The sequence below is a fragment of the Carex rostrata genome, chromosome 1, assembly GCF_964058835.1.
Source record: "Carex rostrata chromosome 1, lpCarRost1.2, whole genome shotgun sequence".
Taxonomy (NCBI): Eukaryota; Viridiplantae; Streptophyta; class Magnoliopsida; order Poales; family Cyperaceae; genus Carex; species Carex rostrata.
In genome coordinates, this window is record NC_135918.1 from 6,983,615 (window position 1) to 7,007,933 (window position 24,319).

Here is a 24,319-nt window from a genome sequence, read left to right on the forward strand (position 1 = left end):
AAAACAGCTCTACCGTAGCACTTCTACAGTGGATGAAAATTTATAGACTCATTTGATGAATCTTTACCATTCATTTATTCATTCGAGCTGTTTTTTGTAATTTCTAGAATCTTTGTGCTGATTTTGGTTTAAACTATTTTATTTAGTTCTATTTTAGAAAAAAATAATAGGGTGGATACCGGGTATCTTGCACATTTCATGGATTTGTAGTTTTGATACATCCACAAAAGTTCTATTTTCTTTCCCGAGTCGAAAGGCCCACGGGCTGGAAGCCCACAACCGATGTCTTCTATTATTGTTCTGAAAACTTTACACGAGGGCTGTTTCGAAAATTTGCCGTTGAAGGTTGGGTTCTCCCGGTCTCCAGTCTCCACCACAGAACAGAGATTCACCAATCCATCATCCCTTATGAAATGAAATCCCAGGATAAAATACAACAAATTAGAAAATGGATACCATACACGCGTACCACACACAATAATGGCGATCAAGAGAAAGTGCTAAACTTCACCTTCTCTGTAGAATGTAGGATTCTAGCTCCTCTCAATCTCCGTCCATGGCGTCTGTGCCTTCTCTTCTTCTCAGTGGTTCTACTATTCCCAAACTTGACGATTACTCAAGAAAACTCTCCCATACCTCTCTCGTAATTACCCCCCTTTTCCCTCCTCTCTCTCTCTCTCTCTCTCTCCAATTTTTTATCTTCTATACATAACCCTTGACCTTGAGTTTTACTTTTTCTGTATCAGGATATTTCTAACCAGCAAAACCCAAGAAAGCTTGGAATCAATTCGGAGACTTCACTACAGCCAATTGATTTTAAACAAGCACTTAACCTCCTAAAGGAAGGCACTCGAGTCGAGCGTACCATTTATGGACCCCTCCTTCACCAATGCAGCACCATCAAATCCCTTTCCAGTGCCAAAATCCTTCATTCCCACACCATTAAAACGGGTTCATATAAAGATTCCTATGTAGCTACAGCTATAGTCAATGCTTATATGAAATGCGGTGTCCCTGGTCATGCACGGAAGGTGTTCAATGAAATGTCCGAGCGAAACATTGTAACATGGACGGCGCTTCTCAGTGGTTATGTACAAAACTCAGATCCACAAAATGCCGTAAAAATGTTTATAAGTATGCTAGAGTCAGGCTGGAAGCCCGCAAGTTTCACATTTTGGGCTGTATTAAATGCATGCTCTCACTTGTACGATCTCAAATTAGGTGAACAAATCCATGCTTGTATAGCAAAATCCGGGGTTAACTCAGCAGTGGCAATGGATGGCTCTTTGTCCAACATGTACTCAAAATGTGGTAACTTGGAATACGCAGTAAAGTGCTTCAAATGTTCTGAATTTAAAGATGTGGTCTCTTGGACGAGTATTATATCGGCATGTGCCAACAATGGCAACCCAGGTTTGGGTCTAAAGATATTTATAGATATGGTACATGAGAATATATGTCCCAATCCAGTTACACTTACCAGTGTCGCAGGTTTGTTTTGTATGTCCCAAGACCTGCAGCTGGGTCCCACAAGACAATACCATGCATTTTGCATTAAATTGGGGGGTGAATCAATTTTTCAGGTGAGAAATTCTCTGATGTACATGTACTTTAAATGTGGTGAAATTGAAGATGCAACAAGATTGTCTGAAAACACGACGAATTCTAATTTGGTCACAATAAATTCAACTATTGCGGGATTATCTAAGATGGTGAGTTCAGCTAAGGATGATATGGAGGCCTATTCTGCAGGGTTAAAGGCTTTTAATCTTTTTGTGAAGTTGAAACGGTCATCAACTAAGCCTGATAGGTTCACCTTCCCCAGTGTTTTAACGGTTTGCAGTGGCCTTATGGCTTTGGAGTGTGGAATGCAAATCCATGCGCAAATGATGAAATCAGGGATCTTATCCGATTTTGTTGCGAGTACTTCTTTGGTTAATATGTATGGTAAATGTGGGAGAATTAATGATGCAATCAAAGCGTTCAATGAAATGCCAACAAGAACTGTTATCTCCTGGACCACTATGATTGCGTCCTATTCACAGAATGGTTTGTACAAGGAGGCTATTGAGCTATTTGAAGAGATGCTTGCTGCTGGGATCAACCCTACACTGGTATCGTTTATCAGTGTATTGTCTGCTTGTAGTTATGCTTGTTTAGTTGACAAGGCCGAATACTATTTCAATCTGATGAAGGACCACTATGATATTCAGCCGGGAATGAATCACTATGCTTGTATGGTTGATATGTTTGTGCGGTTGGGTCGGTTAAATGATGCCTTTGAATTTATAAAGAGGGAAAATTTTGAACCGAATGAGTCCATTTGGTCTATTCTGATAGCAGGTTGTAGGAGCCATGGTAACACCAATCTAGCCTTTTATGCAGCGAATCGGCTACTTGAATTAAAACCAAAGATGATCGAGACCTATGTACTGTTGTTGAACATGTATAAATCAGCTAAGAGATCGCATGACGTATCAAGAGTTAGAAAGATCATGAAAGATGAGAACATACCAACCATACGAGACAGGAGTTGGATCTCAATCAAGGGCGTGACAAAATATTTTCAAGCCTCTGATAGGCCTCACTCCGAGAATAAAGAAATTTTTTATTTTCTTGAGGACTTGATTGAGAAAGCTAAAGGGATGGGGTATGTGCCTTATAAAACTGGAGATACATCTGACAAAGAGGAGGAAAAAAGGGTAATTCGGGCAGTTAGGCACCATAGTGAAAAATTGGCAGTTGCATATGGATTGATAAACATGTCAAATGGTGAAGCAATTAGGATTTTCAAGAACATATCCATGTGCAAGGATTGCCACTCTCTTCTAAAGTTGGTTTCTGTTCTTACAGAAAGAGAAATAATTGTCAGAGATAGTAAGAAATTTCACAAATTCAAGGAAGGGGAGTGCTCTTGTGGAGATTTTGGAGTTAACAAGTGAAAAGCAACTAGGCTTTGGTACCATCTTTCTTTTGTTTAAAATTTTACATTGTACAATCATGCGATAGTTATGGAATTTCCAACTCTTTTATTTATTTGGTCTAATATTAAAAGAAAAATAAAATAAAATGTTTGTCTTGGGATGAATCTGTGCATATACTTCTTCCATTGCCTTCCTAAATGGTCAATCGAGTAATATATCAATGAGGGAATCAAAGAAGCCATAGACTTGGCTGTTTTGGGTTACTTACAAAAAAAAACAAATTTTATTTCATTCTAACCTTACAGTCCAACTGTCCAAGTGATTGCGCAAAAGATGATATCACAGTATTTTCTATTCTTTTACCTATAAATTCACATATGTATTGCCATAATTCATAAACAATATTATACTGAAACTCTCAGTTATGAAAATTTGCAATCCATAGACATACTGGTTTAACATGTGGGCACTGCAAAAATAAATGGTCAATGTTTTCAATCCCTGTACAGTAACAGCATGAAATATCTCCTTACAACCCCTTTATTTGCAAACTCACAAATGGTTTGTATTTATCTTGAACAACCAGCCAGCAAAAAGCTCAAATTTTTACTCAATTTGCTATCCCCAACACCCCAATTATCAACCAATCATATCAAGACCTAATTGAATCTGGTTTGGTTGAATCTATCGTTTAGTTTTTATAAGTGCATTCATTTCATTAAACTCATTAGCCAGGATATCCCTCCACACAGGAGAGACATATATGATACCATTTGTACTCTTAGCAATTGGGATCAGCTTCCACTTACTGTCGTAAGTAGGATCGTAATATTCAAACAACCATTTGGATATCAAAGCTCTATTGAAATCATCAAGCTTGATAATCCCCATTCCCCCGTATATTTGTTTCCTACATATCATATCCCAATTAACAAGGGAATTTCTTTTAATCATGTCTCTTGCCACAGAAAGTTCCATCTAATGTTATCTATTAATTACATACCTAGGAACTTAAAATTGTGACATCATATAGGGGGTGAAGTAGATATACACTTTGAAGACTTTAAAAAAAAAATAAAGAAAAAAACGAGAGAAATTGATAATAGTCTCTTAAGCTAAAAACATTTCATTCAACTGTAAGCTATACTACACCACAAGTATTACAATATGAGCTTCTAAGAAAAGAAACAAAAAAAGTAGTAGTATTTGATGGTAAGATCAACAAACCTCCATATCAAAGGTGTGGTACATGCAATGGTATGTTGGAAACTCAGTTTTCGACAGTATAACTCGGAGTTGGTTCACATCCGGAACCATTGTGCCCCGATTGCCTCTCTTTGTACTGAATTGTCCTGAGATTAGCTCTTCTTCTAAGTTATCAATCCAAATCTCATTTCCTCCCAAATAAGGGCTGTAAGAAACCCGTAACAGCTGAAACCGACCTGGCATGAGCCTCAGGACCACACTGCAAACATCAAAAACAGTGCAACTAACCCATAATTTATGTTCTAATAGGATTTTTAGTACATTAACCCAATGTTGAAAGCACAGCTTATCACGGAGTAGCTTTCCTAGAATTTTTGCAGCTAGTGGTGATCCTTGCATTCTCTTTGCTATTTCTCTCCCAATTATTGCTAATTTCGGGTGGTTATCTGGATTAGTGCTACCAAATGCATGCTCCTTAAAGAAAAACCAGTACTCTTCCTTACTGAAGTTGGTTAATTCAATTGGTTCAACTGTACCAAATTTTATCACTGCCTCCTTTGATGGGCTTGTAGCGATAACTTTGCTTCCCTCCTTTCCGCAACTCAAGTAGTCGTGTAGTACACTCCATGTTATCTGATCCACATCCAAAACATCATCAAGGACTATGAGAAATTTCTCCTTTTTTAATCGCTTCTTGATTAGTTCCTGTAAACTGAATAAATTTTCTTCAGTGTGGAAACTGTCACTGCAGCATGATTGATTCAAGATCTTTCTCAGAACCAGAACCAAGTCCGATTTTGTTTCAATGCACAAAACCGAAATGAATATTATAAGTGAGAAGCAATTGCGCACCCTTTCGTTGTTGCAAGCATGGAGTGCGAGTGTTGTTTTCCCCATTCCTTCATCACCTAGCAAGGGAAGAATGTCAATTCTTTGATCATCTCTTGTACTCGTTAGGAGTAAGAAATTGATCACTCTCTCCATTTCCACTTGCCGGCTAAAAACTCGACCTTTCTCCATGTAGAGAGGAGTTCTGATAGTACGAGAGGTTATCGGTTGGCATTTCTCCAATAATTTTCTAAATTCACTTACATCATAAACTGCACGCTTCAGCCTCTGCAATACATTGCTTAACTGAGTTATCTCCTCATCACCCATTACCATGTTCTTCACACACTTAAATGAAGTGCGGATACGCTTGGCAATGTTGTGAGGAGAAGGGATGTAATTTTTACTTCCCTTGGTAATTTTCTTCCTGGCCTTCTCATTGAGCTCTAGCATTCTACGGTACCTGAAGGTTTCAAGCACATAGTCTGCTTGATATGCAGTGTGGATTAAGGTTCTTAGCCATTGAAGCAATTGCTCGTTCGTGATCCACATTCCTTCAGATTCCTCCATGGCGCTTTTGATCTTTGGTACCAGTTGTTTTATTGTTTCTAAGTTCTCATCAACCGATGTGTATTTGGAATACCCATCGATAATGAAAGAACTTCCTTTGCTAACTATCTCAACAATGAAGGCACCCATGAATGCACCGATTACAGCCGAAGTACTGAATTCACTAAATAGACCAGTCATCTTCAAATCTGGTAATTGAGAAACAAATTAAATTAGATGTCAAAAGGCCCATTAATTTTATGGAAATTACATATGTATTATTTAATAAAATAAATCTTTCCACATAGGCAAGGTTTAAAAAATGAGAGAGGATCATAGATATCAGTCAAATATACTATACTACAAATTAGGTTTTGTAATAAAATGGTATGAATGTGAGACGGAGAATGAAGATGCTTCAAATTTTTTAGAAATATTTAAATTAAAATGTCGGATAAAGAGATGATTTTTTTTTTTTTTTTCATGGAAGAGACTGAACCAAGATTCGGTCTCTATAGAGTTGTTTTTAGGGAATGGTTCGGTACTATGTTATCCGGAATTCCGATAGGGTCCCATACCCTTACCGGATACGTATGACATATCAATACGCGTCTGATATGATCCCGATACGTCAGCTGGTGTATCTTTAATTCTCTGATACAGTCTCCAATACATTTTTTTTTCTGGATACGCATCCGGTATGTCCGATGCACACCCAGTAGGTCTGATACACACTGATACATCCCGTGGACCGTGCAAATATTCGTACACCACATCATGAGGATTGGTCTACCGTGAGCCGCACAATCGTCAATGCCCAAAATTAATTCTTCTGAGACCTTTTGATCCTCAACCTAGCCATCTACCACTATACTAGCTATTCTTTGTTTCTAGAATATATATCTATCACTATAATACAAGTTTTTAATTAATAATATAATTAAAATAATAAAAAATAATATATAAAATAGGTCGTATTCTAGATTTTTGAAAATTATCGTATATATTTGTATCGTATCCAAGTCACGAGCTGGCAACATAAAGGTTCGAACATAGGTTCGATCCCTTCCATGTAACATAGGTTCGGCCCCTTCCATGCAACATAGGTCCAGTCCCTTCCATGTAGGGGTGGCAACTAGCTGGCTCGTCATGAGCTGGGCCCAGCTTGAGCTCATCACGAGTTGGCCCATCCAAGTCACGAGCTAGCTCGCGAGCTAACGAGCTGGCTCGCTGGCTCTGGCTGAATCTTGTTTTAAGAAGAAAATAAATTCTACAATTTTTTTGGATCGAATTGGACCGAGCTGGACCGAACGAGCCAATTTGCAAGTTAGGCTCCAGCTTGAATTCATTAATTCTGAACCGATTACTCAAGAAAAGTTCTCGGTACATTTTATTTTTATATTTCTAAAAATAAAAATTTGGGATAAAAAATGTACACTGATTTATAAAAAGAAAAGAAAAGAACTAGCAGTGTACTATATCACCAATGACAAGCTGAAAATCAATTGTTTTAGTTCTCTACTGTATATAATAGGAGTATATTATTCATTATAAACCCAAATCCCAATTTGACATGAGAGGAAAAAAAGGTACCTCTGTCTATTATCTGAAAATGATGAATGATGTCAAGGAGAAATAAACTTACGCTGATATATATAACTGAATGATGTGAAGGAGAAATAGGTTATATTGCATTACAACTTCCTGAGGCTGATATATATAACTGAGAAGTCTCGATTAAATTTCCTAGAAGTTGGTATAGATGCTAATTGATCAGGTTTAATTTAAGGGAATAAATAGCTTAATAATATCCCAATAATTGTTCAAATTACCAATGGGCTACATGGTATCTAGATCTTCTGCGGCGAGCATGACGAGTGTCAGTGTTGTCAGATAGAGATTTGATAAGTTCTAATACCAGTATACCACCTAAGCAATGGGCAAAAAGTTATAAGCTGCATCTGAAATTTATAAAATCCTAAGCAAGAAAAAAAAAAATGTTCAAAAAGAGAGCTTTAAGTATTGCAAGGAAATAGCCATCGGGCTGCACCGTTGCAGACAAAAATGTAGCGTTCAAAAAAAATCCCTGTAGTCCACGTCCCCTTGGATTTAGTAGGCCGACAACGGTTTTTGAAAACCATCAACTGTTGGGGAAAAAAATAATCTTCGACTTTGCGTCGATTCCGTACAGTTTATGCTTTAAAATAAAACCATAAATCCTGACCGTTCAAACTGTAAACGGTGTAAAAAGGCGATCAATGATTACAAGTAATTGGAGTTCCGTTCGTAATGAAAATGGATTAACCCATGCATGATGCATAATATGATGTCATACCCGAAACTAGTGTATTGCTAAGGGGCATGGGCCGGGCAAAATCGGTCACGGGCATGGGTAGGCAAGGGCACGGGCGTCACGGGTAGACGGGTATCACAGGTAATTTTTCAAAAATCCTGCCCTGTCCGTTTCATACCCGTGCCCGCTGAACCCGCGGGGGCAGGACGGTCTAGGTAGGGGGGCCAGGCAGTCCAGGTAGGGGGGCGGTCCAGTCCGTGTTTTTTTTTTTTTTTTTTTTTTTTTTTGACGGTGTTGTACGAATATTATTACGTGTTTATAATTCGACTTTTAAAATATGAATAATTCAATATCAAATAGTGTATATAAATAAATAAAATTTGTAACTTATATATAAAAATTATTTGTGCGAAAAATTTGTATATTTATTTGACTAAGTACAAATCTATTTATTTATTTCTTTATACGTATTTATAATTTATTTATATCTTGAAATTTTTAGTTTACATTTTAAATTGATAATATATTTTCTAAACATTCATTTTAAATTGATAATATATTTTTTAAACGTTCATTTATTTTTAGCAGGTTAAATAAAATATAAATAAAAAATATATTAAAACAATAAATTAAAAAATTAAAGTTACCCTCCTCCTTTATTCTGTGATAATATTTCTAACATGATAACATTTCTAACATGCTCAAATAGCATTATTTTTATATGCAGCAAAAAGATTTACAGCATTATTCAAATATATGTATATGTATATGTATATGTATATGTATATGTATATGTATATGTATATGTATATGTATATGTATATGTATATGTATATGTATATGTATATGTATATGTATATGTATATATATTATAGAGGTTGGCTACTCTACTTACATAAGCATATGAGGGTATATGCTTATAAGTCATTTTTTCGTTTTCAAAATCCAAAAAGTTGATCTGAACCGTTAGATGTGATCTCTATATTGAAATGTGCTTGGAGACCAAATTTTATATTTTTATGATTTTTTTTACTATTTATTAAGCCACTTTGAAAATCGCTGATTCAACGTCTACCGTTGAACGAAAACTTAAACTGAATTTTTGAGGCACTAAACGATGTTTTTTTGAAATTCTGATGCTTTTGATACTCGGGGGGTCAGTGATATTCAGATCGGTCTCGTCCCCCCCTTTCCGAAAAGTGATCATACGCGCAAATCCGACTTTCCTAGCCAAAGTTATGGCTGTTTAAAGTTTTTTCGAAAGCTGAACTTTAAAAATTCATAACTAACTGTAGAAAAATCCAAATAAATTGAAATTTGTGTCAATTCTGTGTATTTTTTAATGCTCTACATGCTGGTGTAATCACTTTTGCAGTTTGATCCTTATATCAGTCCAGACTTGCTGATTTACCATCAGAGGTCAAATTTGATATACATATACAGTCAATTACATTTAATGTGCTTGTAGTCGATCCAAACCGTTCAACTTGTTGGATGTGTTAAAATGTGCTTGCAGATCAAATTTTACATTTTTCTGAATTTTTTTACTATTTATTAAGATGGGTACAAAAATTCAACGGTCTGAATATAGCAATTTTGTTAAATACTTAATAAATAGTAAAAAAATTTCAAAAAATATAAAATTTGATCTGCAAGCACATTTTAACATATCCAACAAGTTGAACGGTTTGGATCAACTGTTTGAACTTTGTAAACTTTGAAAATGGAGAGTATAATTCGGTATCACCAAAAAAGGGTGTAATCGGATCCCTCCTCATTATACATATATTATATATACATATATAGGAACCTGCTACGGTGCTACGCGTAGCATAGAGGCCTTCCGTGCAACAGCTCAATATTAGACTTTTCAAAATTCTAATGGTCGATCCGAACCGTTCATCTTGTTCTCCATATTAATATGTGCTTGGAGACCAAATTTTACATTTTTTAGAATTTTTTACTATTTTTTTAGATTTATTGAAAATCGTTGTTTTTTTATGGTCCAAATTTGCTGAAAATAACGATTTTCAATCAATCTAAAAAAATAGTAAAAAAATTTCAAAAAATGTAAAATTTGGTCTCCAAATACATATTAATATGGAGAACAAGATGAATGATTTGGATCAACCATTAGGATTTTCAAAAGTCGAATATTGAGCCGTTGCACAAAGGACCTCTATGCTACGCGTAGCATGCTAGCATATTCCACATATATATAAATATATTATATTAGACATGTATAATTTGAATAACACAATACCACAACATTAATTATTGCATAACTTTCATTAATATAATTTTCTTAACAAAATATTTTCTAAAATTAAAGTCGAATTTTGATTTTAATTGACTAAATTTCACTAAATATTTTCACAAATACTTATTACATCTATAAATTCAATTTCAACAAATAAACTTAATTATTAAATATCTTACAAAATATACACAATGCATAATTTTTTATTCTCAAATAGTTACACATCCCTAACAATTTATTTTTTAAATATACAAGTGACATTAATTTCACTTTTTACTCTCTCAATTACCATAACTTGTAAACTTCTCTTCAAATATCATATCGAAATATCAATTTGGAATTTTTTTCACATTATTCGTTATTATTCATTGTACATGCATTACTTTTGAAATATATTAAAAGTAATTACATGAAATTAAGACAAGAAATGAAAACTTAATACAAAATTTGCTAATAAATGTAAATATATTTATCTTTCATGTTGTCCGTAAAATTGAATAACTGTAAGAAAATTTCATCATATTCACACTATACAATTTATTTAAACCCCTTCTGTTGGTGTTAAAAGAGTTTTGATGGTAAGCATTTGTAATTTTCTTTTTTGTTTAAAACAACTTTATATTTTAGCTAATTTGCCCGCTGTCTGTTTTTTTTTTTTGAAGTAGTTGAGCTGTTACCTCTACTTTATTCTGGCTCAAATGTCTCTTTTACTTCTGTAACCATGTGAAAATTGATTTTTTCATAAAACTTCTCAATTTCCAGGTCAAAGTTGAATTTGCTCACATTTTATCTCTTTTTATGCATCAAATATATAGATTAATTCAATATTATATAATTTGCTTCATTACAGGTTGTTATAACCAAGATCTGGGGCTTCCTGTTATTTCTTATACTTGTAATCCTAGAAATGATTAACAAATAATTAAAATTTGGGGAGAATGAAATTTGAATTTAAAAAAAAAAAATTGTCAACTCAAATCTGTCACGGGTGGGGGGGGGGGGGGAACCGGGTTCAATTTTTTTCAAAAAAAAATGAAATTACTGTAGCATCACGAGTATAACGGGCACGGGCACAACATGCATGGGTTCACGGGTACGCGAACCGGTCCGGACGGGCACGGGTGTAGTTCGGACAGGATTTACCTGGATTTAATGGCAAAAAACAGGGTCCAGCCCTTCTTATACCCGTACCCGTGCATACCCGGACACGGGCACGGGTATACCTCCGGCGGGTATTGTCAAACCACTACCTGAAACATAAATAGAATGAACATGGGGGTGGGGGGGGTGGGGAAAGAGATCTAAATCATATGATTCCAAACTTTTTGCAACCTTGCTGTCTAAGACAGAAGTAACAAACTAAAACAAGCTTGGAAATTGGAATTCAAAAGTGTTGGAAGTCATTGATAGCTACAGCGATGGAACTCTTGCCTTCCTGTGGGTATTATAGAAAAGAAAAGGACTAAGCAGCCCACAGAAATTAAATGCGATGGGGAATTATGCTGTAGTAGACGTAAGGTGTACAATTAAATCAACTAAAAGATAAATTCAAGAAAGCACGCATCTGAAAATTAGTTATCTAAATCCCTGGCAGATTGAGTTCTTACATCTACAGAATGTAAATAACCAACTAAATAGCTCGTTAGAAGCTCACTCAAAAAAAAAATGGAATCTACTTATCTATTTTTTACTGGGTCATTCCACCAAGCTCGAAACATGTAGGACTAGACATTTAGCGGCACACTGGGTTTACCAAAGAAATTTTCTCTGTTTCCACCATTTTAAATTATTTCCTTATTCTCTGACGTAATTATCTCCAAGTCCCTAGCATCTCTCTTCAATACATTGCCTAGCTTTGCAACTGCTTCCGTTTGTTGTAGCAAAACCTGTCAATTATAGAAAGAAGTGCTATTAATTAAGTTATTCTTGCCGATTAACCATACCAACCAATTTCTACTAGGCAAGTCACTAGTCTAAAAGGTTTCAAATATACTATAACAGTTGACAGTGAACAGTAATTTCTTCACCTCTTGCAAGTCAAAAAGGCTTTGCTCATCAACTTTTGCCGAACTAGGTACATAAACAGGCCCGCCAGCCCCACCAGAGCTGATAAGTACACGTGACACTGACATAAGATTGTACACTCTCTTTGAAAGTTCTGATCCAGGTCCTTTTATCTGTGGCGTACATAGTCAAGATCAATACTGGGTTAGAAATATTCAGAACTCAAAAGCACGATCATGGCATATATTTAAAAAAAAAAAGCAGGCCACATTCCTAAAAAAGCAGAAGTTGCCAAAAAAGCTAAAAAAATAAAACCAAAATCAAAAGCATGATCATGGTTTATGGTCAAATAAAAGTTCAGCATATTTCTAAAAATAGCAGAAAACGTCTGAAAAAATGCTAAAAAACCTGATATGCCTTAAAATTCACCACAGCCCTAAGCATAACAGGCAAGAAGCTGAAAGGTACAGGGGAAATTATAATTTATAACAATTTCCTAATGCAAACAAAAGAAAGAGTAATGAAAAATGAAAAGAAAATGGAAATACCCGCTTTGCCATTGTGAGGAGCTTATCACGTAGCTGAACCTCTTCATTTGTCAAGGGCACTCTAAAACCCTTATTCTCCAAGGCTTCCACTATTTTCATCATCTTCAAAGAAAAAATAAAGACACAAGGCACATAAAGTCAGAAGCATAAGCTTTTGCACCTGCATATAAAAATATTTTGAATTTTGCATTGCCTTGACGATGTGCAAGTTTGTACCTTCAAAAGACGCCTTTGAAGAGCTAATTCTTGTTGCTTGAGTCTTTGAATCCATGGCTGAGTGTCGGCTTGAAAATGCCTCTGAAGCTGTTAATTAATTCAATCCTGTTAATTTAAGATCTTCCTGTTCACTTGCTGTCATGTCCAACAATGACTATGCAGATGTCGTTCAGACATTGACAACAGCACAATTCCTTTGATCTTTACAGAATTCACAAAAGATAAATCTTTTTTTTTTTCATTTTAATACAAAAATCTGTCGCTATGCATATTTTTCACCCAATCTAAGTGAGAATAGACTGTTCCTCCAAGGGCAAAGGTGTGAAGAGTTATTGCCTCCTGAATAATTCTATAGATTTTACCGTTCTTTCAAGGGAAAAGGTGTGAATCGCTATTGTGAAAGTCATCACAGCTCACAACTGGTTTTGGACCAATGCACTTCCTTTTCTATTTTTTTTTTATTGTATTTGGACCAGGAGCTGGAATTGGACTTGAAGGACTGACCAAGCTAGTCTACTAAAAGAAAGACTGCATCAAAAGTTAAACAGTGCAAAGAGGAAATTACCATTTTGACATTTGAATGTGTCATGCGCAATCTCTCAGCATCTGAAGAAATTACTTCATCTTGGAGCTACACATAAGGAAGCCAAAAGAGCATGAGAAGTAATTGTCTACTGCTTCCAGAAGTTTTGGCAGTTATTTTGATTGCACAAACAAAAGCAAGAAATGCAATGTATACCCACTTTTTAAAAACATTGAAATAGGCATGATCTCAAAAAAAAAAAAAAAAATCACAAGACTACATCTGGAATGGTATCATACTAGCCACTTTCCATTGGTTTCTGTGGCTACACAGACTGTATACAATCATATACAGTTCCAAGTATCTTTTTGCTCTTGAACCAGCCATATTAACATCCTTTTTAAAAGCAGGGACAAACAGGCTTATATTCCATCAGCTTATATACCATGGACTATTGCAGAATTCTGTTCATAAAAATGACTCCCCAGTAAAAGCTAGTTCTGGTATCAAGAGATGAGCAACTACTAAATCGAATGCAACATGTTAAACTCCACTGAAATAACATTTGCACTAAGCCACTAACCAAAAACTAATATTTTCAAAACATAGAGATAATCCCACTGCCAACCTATCATTTTTTCTTTTGTCTAATTCCAATGACAACTCACAATAGTAGCAACTACACTAAAAATTTTGAAAACACAGATGCGATTCTGGCATAGAGATCCTTAAACCTTAAGACGGGCAGAGAGATCTTTAAATCCTTGAACAAGCTGCGGCCAAAGCCTCTCCCTGTCTGAGCTCTCCATTCCTTCTAGCTTCCTCATAGCCTCTGCCCACATGGTCTACAACACCAAGTCCTTTAACTCGTTAAACATAATGTGCTCTAGAAAACATGTAGAAGTCATCAGCACACAATAAAGGAAGGGAAATGGTATGAACACTCACGTTTGGTACACTAATGGGCTTTGCCCTTGCTGCATGTTCTGTCACGCTAAACAACAGATGCTACAGGAAATTAAAAAGGCAAACAAAGAGAATTCCATCAGAAAAATAAATGATAGGAAGAAGCCTTTAAAATTAAGAAAGATAAAAAACGGCAAAATCAGAAAAGAAAATTTTCAAGCTAAATTATTTTGAAATAATAAAAAAAAGGGAAACATTAATAGAGAGAGAGAGAGAGAGCAAACCCGAAAGGCGTACTTGGGGTTGTCCTGCTCCTCCCTGTATGCATCTGCTATCGCCTAACAACAGAAATAAAAAAGAAACCATTAGAAAGGAGACAAATACAAGCATTTTTCTCATACGCTATTCAAATTAGAGTTTCACAGTTTATCAATGGATTTGTTTAATCACATGAGAAAATAGTAACAATGAAAGGCTATTAATTCCATGAACATATATGAAGAAGTTTTCATATATTCATAGCACTGAAAACTATATAAGGTATGGCTCCATTCTAAACCCAGCTTAAATAGCAAAGCATTGAATACTAAACACTGCCATACGGCATTAAAAACATCTACACAACTTCATTACCTGTATATCTCGATCAGGAAGGGAATGGGGCAAAGGTGCGACCGGTGCCATCTGTGTTGTGATCGGCCCACCCAGAAGAAATGGAGATGGAGACAATTGTTGTTGCTGCTGCTGCTGGGGAAACAATGGGGATGCGAAAGAACCACCAAATGCCGGTGTCGATGGTGTCCCAAATGCTGGTGTTGCTGAAGGTGCACCAAAAGCAGGTGTAGAAGGCATGCCAAAGGCAGGAGTTGATGATGGTGTACCAAATGCAGTGGTGCCTGATATATGATTGTGAGGCCCTTGTTTCTATTCATTAGAATAATTTAATGTATAAAGATGTGAAAAGTGAAGATAGAATGTGCAGCACTCCTCTCCCAAACTCTTTCAAAATTGGCCAAACTACCAGCTTTTGATCTCTTTCGTATGTAGATAGGCAGGGAGAAAGGAGGGAAATTTTGTATGTTTCATGAGAGTACGATTGATGCCTCAAATTTTTTTTTTTTTGTAGAGGTGCAGATGATATATTGGATTTTGCAGGTATAGAATCAAATTGCTCATTATTTGTATATGTTTACCTTACCTGACAGAGATGTGGTACCTTGTGAACATCTCATTTAGTTAGTAATCCTTTCTAAATAATCTTTTTTTTCTTAATTCTAATTTTGGTTTAGTCTGTCTCTCATAACTATATTAATGGCAGTTAATCCACGCTATCACAAAAAAGGTACCAGTCAGGTAATGTATCAGTAAAGGTTGGCCAGGATATGCTGGCATTCTTAGTCAAGGTCTACGCAAGGTTTGTCAGTTCCGGCACAAAGTAGACAACACAGGTTAGGTAAAGGCTTCACATCATAATTGAATCCTTCATTCCTTTCCTTTTGGCACTTAATTTATGTGACTTCCATGCTCATCAATTTCCTGGAAACGGAATTACAATGCCATACTAAAAGTAGATAGACCTATGGTCAAGCATTGCTAAAGAAGTACAAAACCATACCAAAAGCTGGAGTAGACGAAAGGGCGCCGAAACCCGATGCTCCAAAACTTGGCATCGAAGAAGGAGCTCCAAAAGCTGGAGTTGAAGAAGGAGCACCGAAAGCAGGAGTGGAAGAAGGGGTGCCAAAAGCTGGAGTGGAAGAAGGGGTGCCAAAAGCTGGGGTGGAAGAAGGAGTGCCAAAGGCGGGGGTAGACGAAGGGGTGCCAAAGGCGGGGGTAGATGCGGCGCCAAACATGGTTGCGTCGCTCGGTTATTCTTCTCCTCCTGCTCCGGCGACGCCACTCGCCAGTGATTGATTTTTTAAAGTAGGGTTTTAGGCGCAATGATTAGTGTGAGTCGGGTTTGGGTTGGGTTAGGACTCGAGTTCGTCTAGGGTCGAGTGTTAACCGGCACCAACACGACAGAGAAATGCGAACCAAATCTCCTTTCCTCTTCATCGGACTCGTTAACCGAGTCCGGATCCTCTGAAGTAACTCAAATTTGAGTTTAGATCCGGACCGTCCGATCAGAATCCACACAATATTGTTCAGTGTGAACTGGGCCTTTAACATTCATGTTAAAGCAGATCGGACGGTCCGAATTTAAACTCAAATTTTGAGTTAACACTGTGATATGCTTCGGTACGCACGGCAGGATGCTACTTGTTGTAGCATCTAATTTCAATCATAATGAATAGAAATTAGATGAATTCGTAATTTTTACTTGATACGAGTACAACTAATTTCATAGTTTGCGATGAATCTTCGTTCATACATATATAATTTAAATAAGGGTTCATTAAATCCAACAATTTACTTTTAGAAATATAGTTTACAAATTTATAGTTATTTAAAGTCAGAAAACTTACTTTTTCATCTTTACCTCAAAATAAAAAAAAAAAAAAAAATTTCAGATGTCATGTCAGAAAATTTGAACATGTGCTTTTTCAAGAGATGTAGGACATGACACATGTTCCAAAAATATAGGACATGACACATGTTTGGTTCATGCTTGGTTCAAAATTAAGACACATGTTCAAAAAGATATAGGAGATGACATATGTAAAAGTTTTGAGTTTAGATCCGGATGCTCGTTATCTTCCCTTTTGTCTATCATAATTAGTATTACTTGTGGTTCATGCTTGATTCGTACTATATTAGCTTTTACATCAAGAATGCAATGACATCCCCCTTGTCTAAATATCTTCCCTTTGTCTATCATAATTAGTAGAATAGTAGTACTTGTGGTTCATGCTTGGTTCGTACTGTATTAGCTTTTACATCAAGAATACAATGATATCCCCCTTCTCTATATATCTTCCCTTTGTCTAGCTATCATAATTAGTATTACTTATGATTCATGCTTGGTTCGTACTATATTAGATTTAATTTGCATCAAGAATATAATGACTATACACACAGGAACTGGATCATGTTATGCACGAACATATCATTCGAGATATTAATACTTTGCATGATACCCATCAAAATAGTCCTAATAGTACACCTTTTTCAATTTTAATATAATAATTTGAGATGGCTTGCATGCCTGTTACATTAACTATGTCTATATGCCTACACCTATTGTATGTTCTATATTGCTACACCATTATAATGTTTTGACAGTTATTTACACAAACTTTTCTAGCAGCTCTCTTTTCAAGTTCACATGGACCTGTTATACTGGTCCTTTTTCTGACAAACTGTGAGATAAATATATCTTACAAAACCTGAGTTTTTTTTCGTTTCCTGGCTGAAATGGCAAAATTTTGACATACATGGACAATTAAATAGAGAAGAAAAATATATTGTAATTGGAAACTTCTGATACTGAATAAGAAGTGAACTAAGATATTCATATACAAGGAACAATATAAAATCCTCTAGTACGGCCGTACCAGTAACAAAGATGATGGTGGTCCGTTGATATGTATCAAAATTGAAAAACTGTTTGTTATTAGTTACAAAAATAATTATGACTTTATGAAGTCCCTCAAATGAAGCAATGAACTATGAACAAAACAACAATATTAACACACATAAAGAATACACGTATATGAACATTGATGTTCTTTCGTGCAAGGTGTATAAACAATCTGCTTCTTATTTTCTAGTTCTTGTGAGCATGGCTTGCTGCGTCGGGAAAGGCATTCAAAATATTGTGAGCCCGCAGATCTTGTCTTGTCAAAATTCCCACAATTGGTTCAATCTGAAAATAAGGAGGAAAACAAAATGAAAGGAATGAGATCCAATTTGTCATAAGAATTATAATAAATAATGCGTGTTTAATATATTTTTTTTTTGTTCTTTGTTATGTTCCCTCTAGCTCTGTTGTCAAGGTGTTATGAAGGGCTTAATTTTAATTTGGGAATTAAACTTCAAAACACCTCTTGGTATAGTTAAAATCGTCATTCCACCGGGTATGACACAGTACCTTCTATCCCAAATTTTGGCTGGCTTGGAAAAATTTCAGACATGATTAATCATGAAAAAAGGTACTAATTAAGAAACAATTCACAATTTTAACAGAAATGGTCATGATGCAAGAAGAACACATACCTCGGGGCCTTGATACTTGGGCACAATAAGCAAGTGTCTTAATGCAACTTGCCGAAAAAGCACCATCGCCTTGGCAGCCGACATGGTCTCCACAACTGTATATGGTGTTGTATTCGCGAAATGGTGCAAATCCACATACTTATCCAACTCCTCTTCTGTAAAGTCCATCTTAAATTGTTCTGGTTTCTCAGCCAGCTCCACTGGGCTAAAATTCGCTCTCACCTCCTGTTCCGTAGTACGCTTTCCTTCCTCTTGAAACCATTTCTTACTTAAAATCTTGATCAGGTGTGACCTCAAAACTAAGCCATGTATCTCCTTCACACTGTTTTCTGAATCAGATCGTAGGTCGATAACTGGAAACCCGTTATGAGAGGTATGTCTCAAAACTTCTACAATTCTTGAAACTTTTTCAACAACCTTAAGGCTTATAACTTTCGGCTTAGCGTCAGCCAATTGACCTACCGTTATATTCCTCATCCATGGCTCGGGATTTGCCTCCAGGAAAGGTAACCCTTTCATATCAAGTATTATTTCATATATACTTGGGTTAAATGCATCACCAATTGTTTTTGAAATAAGCAACACAAACATCATTATGGGGAGAAGCAAAAGGTTATTTGTGAGTTCTAGAAAAATGATACAGACTGACACAGTCATGCGCATTACGCCTGCCATGAGTGATGCTGCACCTAAAACCGCATATAACCCTGGGTCTATTTGTATATAGGCGCTAAATGCTTTGGCTACAAGTCGGCCGTAAGCCGATCCCATGAGAATAATCGGGAGGAATAGACCTGATGGGACTGCAATTCCAAAAGTGAAGAGGCCCAATATGCAATAAATTGCAAAAAATATAGAAAGTGAAAATGTACGGAACTCATTTGGTGTCGAAGTGGAGAATATGTTCCGTACTGCATCATCACTAGTTGCGTGCAGTAGAGTTGCCAAGTCATTGTAGTAGCCATTGGGGCAGTTGAATTGCTTGAAGTTGCCTGATCGGCCAGTTGTGGGACAGATAGCATCGAGAGATTCATCACATGGTTGGCATGTTGCAAGGAATGGAAGAAAGTAGAGAGCAACTGAGGTGAATACACAAACTCCTATGGCTAAAAGAAATTTTGCGAGTCGTCCTTTCCTGTATTAACAATTGTCTACACTTAATACAATATTTGATCAAATTAATCATTACATATAATGAAACTTTAAAAGATATTGATTGTGGAACTTACTCATTAATCATGCTGTACACTCTGAGAACTTTGGGAAGCAAAATGTTATAAATACCCCCAAGAACGCCACCAAGGATACCAACTATGGTTACGGGAAGTAGATCTTTTATGTGGTAAGTGACCATAACTTCACTTACATCAAATAATATCAAGCCTCCTGCTCCAAATAGACCGCACTTGCCAGAATTGCACAGCTCGATAAATCCCCTCAAAACCACCACTACCAAAGCTGTGCTAAAAAAGGCTCTCCATAAAAGTGCATTTCTCCACCATGTAGCAACCTATAATTAAGATTCAGGAATCAATATTTATTTATTTTTACAGTCAAACCTTGTATGTTTTTGTATTTCCAATACTGGGGTTTGTCAGTAATTAGTTTCTATTTTAAGTATTCGTGTTACAACTGAAAACAAATCAGAGGCCTTTGGTATTAATGGCATACTACCAGTAACTTGAGCTAAAGTATTTTATACTGTTATTGGTTATGTACTGACTCTTATACCCACGTCTTAAGTAAATTATTAAAAAATATGACATCCTTTGATGCAGCTGAAAGGTACATGGTTCCTCGTAAGATTAATGCTTTCTGACATGGCTTGCTACTGGTTACTTGGGCTCAAGAATATTGGTCTGGTTAAAGGTTATAACTGACTCCTCTGGTAAATGCAATACAGTTGCCCTTTGCTTCAAAAACTTCCTCCCATGAATTGTTTAACATTAGTGGTTTCCTTTTCTTTATTTTCTAGTGGATCTTTCACAATAAAAAGCTATTTTGGTGCAAACATTGAATGGCCTACTCAGAAGAACTCTGGTTCCATATACCCAACTTTATAGCCATGTCACATTTGAAGCTATCCAAGTTTGGGGTTAGCTGGTTTGACCAAAATTATTACAGTCTGACAAAATATTTAGAACAGCATGGTGGTGATGGTGTGACCTACCTCTTCTAGAGAGAATAATACACCTCCAATTGGTGAACGAAAGGCCGCACACACACCGGCAGAGGAACCACAGGTGATGAGGTCACGCCGGTCACGGTCATTTTTAAAGTACTTGAGCCCTTTCCATTTGAGCCGATATTTGTCAGAACCACCTTGGCTCAGCAGTGAGGCGATACATGCACCGATATGCACCAATGGGCCTTCTTTGCCAAGGTCCAGCCCAGCTGCCACTGCCCCAATACTTCCGACTATCTACAATATTCGGAAGGAGTTCTATGAAACAATACAAAATAACAGAAGTAGCAAAGCCCACCACCAGTAAAAACAAGTAATAAAAATAAAACAACCACCCCAAACGAGTACCTATAGCAGGGGCGGAACAGGATGTAGGGCAAGGTGGAGCAAAATATTAGGGTTGTGCGTAATTCAATAATTATTTTGAGGTTCATGTATGATTTTAGGAGCATGATCTTAGGGAGGGTGTGGTAGAATTCGGATCCCCTAAAGTAACTCAAATTTTGAGTTTGGATCCGGACTATCTGATCTGCTCTGGCATGAATATTAAAGGGGCCCTTGCATTCCACCTCGGGCCAGATTGGCCCGAATTCTGATTGGACAGTCGGGATCTAAACTCAAAATTTGGGTTACTTTAGAGGATCCGGACCCGGGTAGGGTGGTGGGGGGGTATCCAAGATATGAGAAGGCAATTGAGTATTTGGCAAATTTATTAGTCAAATGAGAGCATGCAACAACACATGTACACGTGTACACATGTACTGGTGGTGTCGTTCCTAAACAAGTATGGTAATCCATGACACAACACATACCTTTACTAGCAAGACATTTACACCAAACATATCTGGAGTGTCGACTCCATTAAGATATGCTTTAATCTCAGGTATGCCAGGTCCTGCGGCTGTTGGTGCAAATAACACACAGAGTGTTGCAGCAATAGCTGTTAGAGCCAAATTTACTCCTGAGAAGTACCAAAATCCAGCCAAATACCTGCATTGTTACAAAAGAAAATGGAAAGAAAAAAAAAACCACCATGTGTCATGATAAATTTTATTTTTGAAAAAAAAAAAAGTCATCTAGTAGATCCTATTCTTGTTAGGCCGTTATAAAGTGTTAGAGAAAGAGGCTGGGAAAAAGGGACCGGGCAAGTGCATATCTCTTAAGTACACTTCTCTTTACACAAAGTATCATTTCAAACCATGCAAGGGATTCTGTTCTTCTTAGTTATTATAAGTACATATCTCCTTTTATGTGCCCTGGTAAAAATGAAGTTTTGAGTGCAAATCGTAGGCATCTCTAAATCAAATTCACAGATGACTGAATGCTTACAAAGAATGGTACTTTTGATAATGATTGCATGTAAAAAAAATGTTTTAGAAGCGTTGACATGCTTATTTAAGTTTCTACCATTCACAATGATATTTTTGAGAAATTTCATATATTGTGCAAAATAAAGCAAATAATGGAAAAAGAACAATGCCATGCTTTTACAAGAGTAAAAACAAAATTACCTTTCCTCTCTCACAAAATTTACTACAGTAAGCATCTTGTATCCAGCTATATTCTCTATGGCTAGGTTTATACCAGAGGCAATCACTCCTGTTAGTAACCCTACTAAAAACGCCATGGCCCATTTTAGACTTACATACTGCAGCACCTCAGTAGTTGTTCGATTTCTCCAATCGTGCTTAAATAGATCACTCTCATTGATCCTGCATTAAAATTAACAAGTATTGAATCAAAATTTCATTAATACTGAAAAGTTTACAAGATAGTATCAAATAATTTTATATATTAGGCATCTGAATCATCATTTGTATTTCTGACTGGAAATTCGAGGGCACAAGCCTGTATTTATTCAAAAGAGAAAAAGAGAAATAAGACAAGTACACAGCCAGATTTTTGTACTAGTTTCAAGAGTAAATTTACATATATTTTTCTGAAAGCATCATCCTACTCCCGTTTAGCTGCCTAAAGTTCCTAATTTGGTCCCAAGAGTGTCTAATTTTCGGGTAATGATTTCACTCACAAGGCTGCTTAACCCAGACTCACCTATCAATAGGCATGTGCCACATTGCCCAGAAGTGCCAACCCCCGCAATAGTTATCATACCTCTTAGTTTTATGAATTCAGATCCTCCCCGGTACCATAAAAAGGAATCTTTTACAATTATTTGATCCGGACCGTTCTTTTATCTTTGCACGAATTACAAAGCATAAATAATACTGCCCCCCTGCGCCATCCCAAATAGGCACCGGCTGAGTAATCTGGACCATTATTATGGTAATTGTAAAAGATTCCTTTTTACGGTACCGGGGAGGATATGGATTCTAGTTTTATACCAGAGTTGTCACCCAATTAAAATTCATCAAGATGTCGATGAAAATGCAAACTATCATGATGCCAGTATATTTATATTGATTTCATAATTTGAATGATGACATGGATGGGAACATGTCTTTAAAATGATGCATGACATAATGGCATATAATGTATGGTACAGATCAGAAACTTTGGATGTCAATGGTTGGTACAATTTGAGAAACCAAATAGATCAGAATGCAAAAAGAGCAAGACTTTAAGTCCAGTTTTTGTAATGAACAGCTAATATAATTCTGAGGATAAGAAAATACTTTTTCCTTATTTTGTAATGGTTTGAAATGGTTTGAAATGATAGTTTGTGTAAAGAGAAGTATCATTTGAAACCATGCAGTTGGTATTATTTTGTAATGAACAGCTAATATAATTCTGAGGATAAGAAAATACTTTTTCCTCTTAACCTTATCTTTACACAAAGTATCATTTCAAATCCATTCCAAAGAAAATCGTTTCTATTGTTGCTTTCTAGAGATGAAAAAAAAAAAAAAATTTGGGTTAGAAATGAAAATTGATCGTTTTCTTCCTCCACATGTGGCCAAAAGGAAACCAAATTATTTACTTCTCTATCAATTTCCAGCTGGTAAAATAGAACAAATACTAATTAAAGAAATGTTCAACTCACTCATAATCCAGGCTCTCAATATGTGAAACTTTTGCCCCAACCATGGCCAAATGGCTAGCACTTAGTTGATTTCTCTTCCGAAGCAATGATTGACGCAAAGCATCTTGATTCTCTATGTCATGGGTATATTCCTCTGTTACATCCATGGCTTGGCTTGAAGAGCTTTCCCCCATTAGAATGGTGCCAGTGTAGAAGAAAGAAAGAAATAGAATGCGGAGAATAGAGACAGTTGATTGGTGGGGTAGAGAAGGTTAAGAGAAACTTGGAATGGTTTCTGATTGGTATTTGTAAATAGTAATAGGGGGCCAAAAAGGAATTATTCAATGCCTCTATGAACCTAGCAAAGGATCAAATGCCTTTTTAAAAATAATAAAAGATTAAAGTTTGTGACCTTTAATCTGTAATTGGGATGCTGTGACAGGCTTCTGGCTTTTTGTTGTTATGATAATTCAGTTTACTAATTTTATAAAAAAAATTATATCTTCAGAGATTTATTTTATTATGAGTTTACTTTTCCTTGGTAATGTTGGCATTATTTTGTTTTCTCATTTGTAATTTTTGGGGGTATTTTTTAAATCCAAAAGAGGAACCAAGTTAATTAAATGGAAAAAAACTTTAATAATTTTGTTCTATCCGCCATTGTAAATTACAAAAATTTCATTATATTAAAAAAAAATTATGTTAAGCCGTGTTGTAAATAACGGTATGTGCTTGTTGGACGGAC

General features: G+C 36.1%; 4 protein-coding genes across 6 annotated transcripts; 1 reads left to right on the plus strand and 3 right to left on the minus strand.

Annotated features, from left to right (window-relative positions):
• Positions 1–368: 368 nt before the first annotated feature.
• Positions 369–3,036, plus strand: LOC144555048 (pentatricopeptide repeat-containing protein At3g26782, mitochondrial-like). The gene is made up of 2 exons (XM_078303251.1): positions 369–643; positions 747–3,036. Exons 1-2 carry the CDS (start codon positions 557–559, stop codon positions 2,940–2,942), a joined length of 2,283 nt encoding a protein of 760 aa, XP_078159377.1. The 5' UTR covers positions 369–556; the 3' UTR covers positions 2,943–3,036.
• Positions 2,800–7,139, minus strand: LOC144555057 (putative disease resistance protein RGA1). Of its 2 annotated transcripts, XM_078303268.1 has the most exons (3): positions 7,101–7,139; positions 4,983–5,716; positions 2,800–4,763 (listed from the first exon to the last, which is right to left on the minus strand). In XM_078303268.1, exons 2-3 carry the CDS (start codon positions 5,706–5,708, stop codon positions 4,143–4,145), a joined length of 1,347 nt encoding a protein of 448 aa, XP_078159394.1. In that variant the 5' UTR covers positions 5,709–5,716; positions 7,101–7,139; the 3' UTR covers positions 2,800–4,142. The 2 variants fall into 2 exon arrangements, with proteins under 2 accessions (XP_078159394.1, XP_078159385.1); XM_078303259.1 differs by having other exon boundaries at positions 2,800–5,716.
• A 4,447-nt stretch (positions 7,140–11,586) lies between these two features.
• On the minus strand, positions 11,587–16,221 carry LOC144555013 (nuclear pore complex protein). Its single transcript, XM_078303230.1, has 10 exons — positions 15,873–16,221; positions 14,891–15,153; positions 14,542–14,595; positions 14,300–14,359; positions 14,086–14,196; positions 13,394–13,459; positions 12,829–12,915; positions 12,613–12,714; positions 12,088–12,237; positions 11,587–11,946 (listed from the first exon to the last, which is right to left on the minus strand). Exons 1-10 carry the CDS (start codon positions 16,105–16,107, stop codon positions 11,842–11,844), a joined length of 1,233 nt encoding a protein of 410 aa, XP_078159356.1. The 5' UTR covers positions 16,108–16,221; the 3' UTR covers positions 11,587–11,841.
• A 1,459-nt stretch (positions 16,222–17,680) lies between these two features.
• LOC144555070 (chloride channel protein CLC-a-like) lies at positions 17,681–23,851 on the minus strand. 2 transcript variants are annotated; one of them, XM_078303281.1, is made up of 7 exons: positions 23,596–23,851; positions 22,106–22,306; positions 21,407–21,584; positions 20,580–20,831; positions 19,639–19,919; positions 18,410–19,544; positions 17,681–18,059 (listed from the first exon to the last, which is right to left on the minus strand). In XM_078303281.1, the coding sequence occupies exons 1-7, from the start codon at positions 23,766–23,768 to the stop codon at positions 17,961–17,963; spliced, it is 2,319 nt and encodes a 772-aa protein (XP_078159407.1). In that variant the 5' UTR covers positions 23,769–23,851; the 3' UTR covers positions 17,681–17,960. The 2 variants fall into 2 exon arrangements, with proteins under 2 accessions (XP_078159407.1, XP_078159413.1); XM_078303287.1 differs by having other exon boundaries at positions 20,580–20,827; positions 21,403–21,584; positions 23,596–23,848.
• Between the last annotated feature and the right edge of the window lie 468 nt (positions 23,852–24,319).

Excerpts from the sequence above, each read along its gene's own strand:
- LOC144555048 (XM_078303251.1), top strand. The coding sequence starts at position 557 with ATGGCGTCTGTGCCTTCTCTTCTTCTCAGTGGTTCTACTATTCCCAAA. Across the intron at positions 644-746 it reads AACTCTCCCATACCTCTCTC|GATATTTCTAACCAGCAAAA; the intron begins GTAATTACCCCC and ends TTTCTGTATCAG.
- LOC144555057 (XM_078303259.1), bottom strand. The coding sequence starts at position 5,708 with ATGACTGGTCTATTTAGTGAATTCAGTACTTCGGCTGTAATCGGTGCA.
- LOC144555013 (XM_078303230.1), bottom strand. The coding sequence starts at position 16,107 with ATGTTTGGCGCCGCATCTACCCCCGCCTTTGGCACCCCTTCGTCTACC. Across the intron at positions 14,360-14,541 it reads ACCCCAAGTACGCCTTTCGG|CATCTGTTGTTTAGCGTGAC; the intron begins GTTTGCTCTCTC and ends AATTTCCTGTAG. Across the intron at positions 11,947-12,087 it reads GCCTTTTTGACTTGCAAGAG|GTTTTGCTACAACAAACGGA; the intron begins GTGAAGAAATTA and ends TATAATTGACAG.
- LOC144555070 (XM_078303281.1), bottom strand. The coding sequence starts at position 23,768 with ATGGGGGAAAGCTCTTCAAGCCAAGCCATGGATGTAACAGAGGAATAT. Across the intron at positions 21,585-22,105 it reads AATTTTGTGAGAGAGGAAAG|GTATTTGGCTGGATTTTGGT; the intron begins GTAATTTTGTTT and ends GTAACAATGCAG. Across the intron at positions 19,920-20,579 it reads TATTATTCTCTCTAGAAGAG|GTTGCTACATGGTGGAGAAA; the intron begins GTAGGTCACACC and ends TCTTAATTATAG.